Below are 7,097 nucleotides of genomic sequence, written 5' to 3' on the forward strand. Positions count from 1 at the left end.
TAATGAATGACTAAACTTACTTGAATTGGTATAGGTCAAAATTACTTTGCATGTGCGCACATACACACACAAACACACCAAATCATATATAATATTACACATGTTAACATAAGGACATTTTGTAAAGTCTGATGGGCACATTATATAATAAGGAAGTTATTAGGTATGCCACATATATGAAAGATACTTATGAGTGGAAACCATTTTATTATTTAGGCTTCAGGCTAGAGGTGATTTTCACTTTAAATATAGAACAGTAACTTGTGTGATATAAGACAATTATATTTACAGAATTTAAATTTTTTCAAGTGTTTGCCTTTTTATTGGGCTGAAAAGTAACATAAAATACACCATTTTAAGTGTACAATTCAGTAGTATTAAGTACATACACCATTTTAAGTGTACAATTCAGTAGTATTAAGTACATCCACAGATCTCAAAAACTTCATCTTGAAGTCTGAAACTTTATACTCATTTAGCAACAATTTCTCCTTTCTCTTTCTCCTCAGCTCATGGGAACCACCAACACATACATGTTTTTATGTCTTTTGAGGATTGAGTTTTAACTATAACCACTAAAAGAAAATAAATCCCCTTCTGAAGAGAAAGGAAATGTAAGTCTTTGTATTGCTGTGTCTTGAGTTAACCATAGAAGATAAGAATAGATAGAAATATTACAAAAACCAGAAAGAGAACTTATAGCAGACTTTTTTTGAAGAGAATTTTGAAAAAAAATTCTTCAGACACTTTAGTAATGAAAATTATGAAAGCTGAATCTGAAATTCAGATAGACTCACAGTTCTGACATTAGTAATTGCAATAAAAATGTATAAAAAGTATAAGAATAATTTGAGTAAAGTAAACTGAGGCAATTAAAAAGGTTGATTGTAGACTAGCTATGCCAAAGTCAGTTCTTATCTAACAGGATCAAGGGCTTTAAGTAACTCTTCAGTGAAGAACAAATTAGCAATTATAATAAAAATGTGTGGTTTAAAGTTTTATTATAAATAATAGTGATTTAACTAACTACATAGAGAAATTCCTTTTCATTACTGACTCAGCTACTTTCAGCACTATACATTATTGTGCTGTCTCTATGAAGTAAATGACTAATGAACTATTATATTACTATGTAGATATTTTGACTTTTATGAATGATGCACAGATTTAAAATAACAGAAAAGAAAAAACCAGATAGTGTGAATATAATCATCTATTTTTATCAATGTGTTAACATTTCACAATATTATAAGAAAACAGAAATATAGGGGATAAGGTGGGTTGAAGGTGCACAAAGTAGATTACATTCTCTAACACTATTTGAATATTAGAAATATTTATGAATAAGGAATAGAACAAATATTTAATTTCTATGGAACCAAGAAAGACCTTGAATAGTTAAAACAGTCCTGAGCTTAAAAAAATGATGGCATCATTCTCCTAGACTCAAAACTATAATACAGAGATGTAGTTATTAAAACAGTAAGGTACTAGAACAAAACCAGACATACAAAGTAATGGAATATAATTGAGACCCCAGAAATAAAGCCATACCTACAAGATCAACTGACCTATTACAAAGAAACCAAGAGTATGCATTGGTAAAAGAAGATCCTTCAACAAATGGTCTTGGGAAAACTGGATAGCACCATGTTAGAGTGAAACTAGATTACTGTCTTAAATATTACAAAAAATTACTCAAAATAGATTAAGGCATGAATGTAAAGCCTGAAACCATAATATACATAGATGAAAACACTCCAGAACATTGATCTCAGTGATGTAGTTGTGGGTTTATAATCAACAGATGAGAAAGTGGAGGTGAACACAATGGATTATGTGGAGGACTATCATTACTTTGGGGGTGGATGTGCTGTGGTAACACCTGAAAGGGGAGATCCTATACTTCCAAAACATGAACAGTGTTGCAAACTAGTATTGCCTCAATTTAAAAAAGAGTGAGAAACATAGGTAAATATAAAGAAATGGAACTATGTCAAACTAAATAGCTCTGTACGTGAAAGACACTATCAGTAAACTCAACTCAGGGAGAAGCCATTTGAAAATCATGTATCTGACAAAAGCATTGATATCGAAGATATTACACTTGATCTTAGCCAAAGACTGAGAAGTTATTGATAGTTAAGATATATAAAGAATTTATATAATTGAACAAAAAGAAAATGAGTTAATTCATTCAGAAAATGGGCAGAAAAGCTAAATAGACACTTCCCTAAAGAAGACATACAGATGGCCAGCAGGTACATGAAAAGATGCTAATCCTCACATCTCATCAGAGAAGTGCAAATAAAACCCACAGTAAAATACCACCTCATGCCTGTGAAATGGCCTGTTTCAAAGAGACCAAGAACAAGTATTTGCAAGGATGTAGAGAGAAAGAACCCACCATTGGTGGGAATATAGATTGGTCCAGCCCCTATAGAAAAAAAACATAATGGAAGTTTCTTAGTTATTACAAATAGAGCTACCCTATGGCCCAGCAATATTACTGAAGAGCACAGAAAGACTAACTTGAAGGGAATATGCACTCTTATATTCACAGCAATGCTACTTATAAAGCCAAGCTATGGGAACAACCTAAGTGCCCTAGCGCAGAGGCGTGAATTAGACAAGTGGCAGATATATACACAGTGAAATACTACCCAGCTATTAAAAAAAAAAAAGGCTCATTTCTTATTATTTGAAATGATGTGAACAGAACTGGAGGGGATAATGCTAACCAAAGTAAGTTACAAGGGAAAAGCACAGTAGTGAATGCTTTCACTTATATGGGGATCTCAGGGGAAGAAAACAAAGTATCAGATAAAACCAAACAAACTAGCAACAGACCCAGAAGCCTGATCATGGGATTGAGAGTACAAAACAAAGAGGGGGAGGGGGAGGCTGAGTGGAGAGGGGTCACTTAGGGAGGAGGTATAATGGACTATGGTGGAGGACTGTCCTTTGTGTGCCTCGGTGTGGGTGTGGTGTGGGGTTTGCACCTGAGGAGGTTGTGCTCCTGTGCCTTAGAATAACAGAGTGTTGAAACTGAAGATACATCAAGTTTAAAAAAACACAAATTAGTAGCTTCTTGTAAATTAAACCTCCTTCAATATTGTCTTAATATTGGAAAATAAACACACAGTTGATGTTTTATTTTTTCAGCCTGGTAGGGAAAGGAACCATAAAAATCAAGAGAAAATACAGGAACAAATCCTAAGCATTAAATTTAGCTCTGGGGTAAGGCAGAGTTTGAGTAAATATCTGCCTTTGTTTAGGTTAATTATAAGAATACTCATAAGTTTTATTTTAAATGGTTAAACCCTTGATATGGATGTAATTAAAACAGAATAAAACTCAGTTTATTCACGAATGCACTCCAGTTTATGTGTAAAGTACCTGCAGCACAGCACACATCCTGGTTAAATATTGAAGGGACTAATGTGAGTTCTACACCAGAGTCTGGTACAGAAAAAAGACCTGCTACCTTTTCCCCTCTCCATTTTCTGAGTTAATTAACTTTCTTCTTTGCAATCCTGATTAAACATGGTCAATATACATTTATTGTTAGGGTAAGATATAAAGGAGCATTTAGATTTTAATAGGTTTTTAAATTTTAATTTCAGACATAGTGACCAACTAAAGTGAAAAATACATTGTACATAGCAAAATGCCTGCCACATGGTAGGGAATCAGATTGATTTGATTGCTGTTGAGTAAAAATTTGTCAAGGAGTCATAAAGATGATTTTTCTTTCTTTTGTGTTTTCCTTCTTATCGCAAAGGGATAATGAAAATAATGCCTCCATATGGTATCTCTCACTGAAGTGTAAGGATGTGTGTTTTGGAAGAATTGGGCACATGGACTTGAGTATACTCACTGTCTCCTGGCTCTACAGGCAGAACATGTGTTCCTGATCTGACGATGCCTCCCTTAGCCATGATCTGGAAGGAAAAACCAACAAAAAAGGAACTTTTCTTGAGCCTGTCATGATTCTCAACTTCTTAATTCACTACGAAACCGACTCTTGGTTATTGAGTCACTGTTGGAGAGAATTAGCCTCATGAATCAGAAAACCAAGGAGAACATAGATGAGAAAGCAAGATGGCTGTGCACAGATAATTTCTACATGCTCTGTTCCGTTAACTGCTTTTGTCTATAGATAAACTTCAGATGAATTTCATGGCCTTGTTCTTACCAGGTAATAGAAAGTGAGCTCTGTTAGCTCTCCAGTGGCCTGCCCATTGAGTATATAGTTTGCCTTGATAGTCTGTATTTGGCCACAGGGTAGGGTGCCAATTATGAGTTCCAGGTGAACATAGCTCCCACTCAAAGAAAAAACATTTCTTGCATAGTGCTGCGCTTGCAGGTGTTCTTCTCTTACCCATACATAGTTAAAACAGAAGTTAGGTTGCTGGAGGTAAGCCTGATAAAAAGGAAAAACGAAGAATCAAGGTTGTCCTGACTTTTTCTTCAGTTTCCCAATAAATAGTTAAATGTGTCTTCCATGCTGACATACTCTGTCACCACTTTCATTCCTGTTGACCACCAATTAAACAATTTGTCAGCTTCTCAAACCACAGAGGTTAAAGGGCAATTGTGCAAAGTTACCTCCTTTGCCCTGATTCTGCTAAGTCTCTAACTTGACTTTTTCTCTGCTTTGCAGAGAAACAGAGTTGTTTAAGTTATGTTATTTATATGTAAATGTAACATTTTACTACGCTATTGGTCTCAACACTTTAAAAATAATCTTCAGCAAATTAATAATTATACTTTATCATTAGTGTGAATTCTAGTTTTTAAAGCTGATATTTTCCAGACCTTAAAACCTTGCTGGTGTCATTTACCAAATGATTCCCTTCCTTTATCTTGCAGTAGTTGCTCCTTAGAGCTCTTTCCAGGTGCTATATTCTTTTCCCCCTGAATTTACAAGGTGCATTTTCTGGATCTCTCTATTTGCTCTCATAATAAACTTCCATTTTTAAATTATTGCTCTTAAATATATCACACTAGTAATTTAGTTACATTATCTCTATGAGTATAGGAGCCTTCCAATATAGGGACAATATTTTTCAGGATTGTCTTTTCAATCCTAGGAAATACCAGCTATCTATCACATAAAAGAACATTAAGCAAAACAAAAACAAAAACATAAATATTTTTCAGTCGATTTAATAGGTGAACATTGGGATGTGGAAATAATTTATTTGTACAGTTGGAGTACTTGGTCAGAATACCAGGCCATTTATATAAGTTGGAGTCAATAAATGATTATCTTTTAAAAACCACATCTTTGCATGAGATTACTAGCATGAAATCTTTTTAGTTATAGAAATCTTTGAATCATCATCATCAGGCAATATATAGTAAGTGGTTATATGTATATGTTGTTTTGATCACTTAAAAATATCTAAATGGATGTGAAAAAAGTAAAAGGAATTTTATAGATAACACTACTGATATGATGAGACATTTTGCAGAATCTCTTTTACTATTTTTGTCTTTTCTAATGAAGTTTTATATGCCCACATTTATCTCATAATTGGACAGTTTCTTTTTCTGTCTCTGAAAATACAGTGTGTGTACTTCAGTTCTAAATACATGACTGTTTCTAAGGTTTCTCTTTCTCATCGGATTTTTTCCCTCTTATACTTACAGTGACAGAAAATTTGTTAACCAAGATGTTGGTAGTATTGATTGAAAACTGTGCAAGACCATGTTCATTGGTAGTTGCATTGGAAAGATAATTTGCTTCATTTGCAGAAATGAAGATAAGTTTATTGGGAATGGGCATATTTTTCCCATCCACTAGAATCACCTAAAAAAGAAAATTGTTTGATATATTATGTGGAGAATACTCAGTAAGGCAGGTATTATGAAAACAAGATCTTTTTCTGTCCTAACTTAAAAAAAAATTCCCAAACCAAAGCCTAAAATAATTCATATTTACTGCAAAACTGCCTTTCTGCTCCTGATACCAAGTAACAACTCCACACAAAAAATTTTCTTTTTAAAAGAAATTCAACAAGTGAAAACTTGCTAGAACTATTAATATGAATAAAATTAATATTAAAATGTTTTTCTTGAAATATATGCCTTAAACATAAAAATAATATAACAGTAATAACCATGAAATGCACCTTATTGTAATTTCTATGTCTAAAATTAAAATCACTTAATCATTTATTTCTAAATAGAACAACAGATAACAGAGATATAGGCAACCATATATTGAGAAAATTATGGAATTTGACTAGATAATGGAATACTTATTTTAAAATGCCTGGGAGAATCAGTATGGCGTAATAACAACCTCATATTGCATGAAAACATCTTTATTAGCTAATTTTTCTAAAAAATAGTATGTGGATTCCCATAATACTGTAGCATATGTTTATACATATGTTTACTAAGGAAAGTATTGTAAAAGTGTCATGAATATGGTCCTAGTAATTCACTGACATTGTGTGAGGTTTGGAATACAAACTGTGCCCTGAACTGAAGCTCAATTGGACACCTAACTGACTTGTCAACTGTAGTATACTCTACCTGTCCAAAGAAGGGGATTCCTCGCCTAAAGTGTGAATCCACTTTCACAAACTTGAGTTTGGTTACAATTCCTGTGATTTCACTGGTCCCATTTCCAGTGAGTACTAGGTCTGAAAATATGCAGGAAAGAGTAAGTACTATTGGAAATTGCTTTGCTTCTAAAACTCACTCCCTCTCACCTTTTTGACCCTTTTAAGTGATGGAAAACCAATGTTTATTGCTTTATCTCTGACATTAGTTTAGTACTCAAACCTGTTCCCTCTTCTCTGATCTTGGCGTTCACTCTAAGTTTCATTTCATAACCTGTATTTTTGATCTGGAACAAGTTTGTTTTTACTTGTAGGGTGATGCAGCCATTGCTGTTGAGCTGAAAGGAACAGAAAAATCAATAAATGTCATACTAAGATCAGAAGTCACTACATCTGTTATTTTCTTGCTGATACTAAAGCAAATTTTTTGGGATAAGCATACTAGTAAATATTAAGGAAGTTAATATTCATATCTGCTGTGTAATTTCTTAGTCATCAAAATGAAAATGTTGTTGATTA

At 33.4% G+C, this 7,097-nt stretch overlaps 1 protein-coding gene across 1 annotated transcript in view; it reads right to left on the bottom strand.

Annotated features, from left to right (window-relative positions):
• Positions 1-7,097, bottom strand: part of PZP (pregnancy-zone protein) — a 37,636-nt gene that overhangs the window by 20,482 nt on the left and 10,057 nt on the right. Inside the window, 5 exon segments of the mRNA XM_004692582.1 lie at positions 3,881-3,944; positions 4,199-4,426; positions 5,657-5,818; positions 6,550-6,659; positions 6,802-6,916. Of these exon segments, the coding sequence (XP_004692639.1) occupies positions 3,881-3,944; positions 4,199-4,426; positions 5,657-5,818; positions 6,550-6,659; positions 6,802-6,916 (679 nt within the window).

The sequence above is a fragment of the Condylura cristata genome, unplaced genomic scaffold (assembly GCF_000260355.1).
Source record: "Condylura cristata isolate star-nosed mole 26May11 unplaced genomic scaffold, ConCri1.0 scaffold00034, whole genome shotgun sequence".
Taxonomy (NCBI): domain Eukaryota; kingdom Metazoa; phylum Chordata; class Mammalia; order Eulipotyphla; family Talpidae; genus Condylura; species Condylura cristata.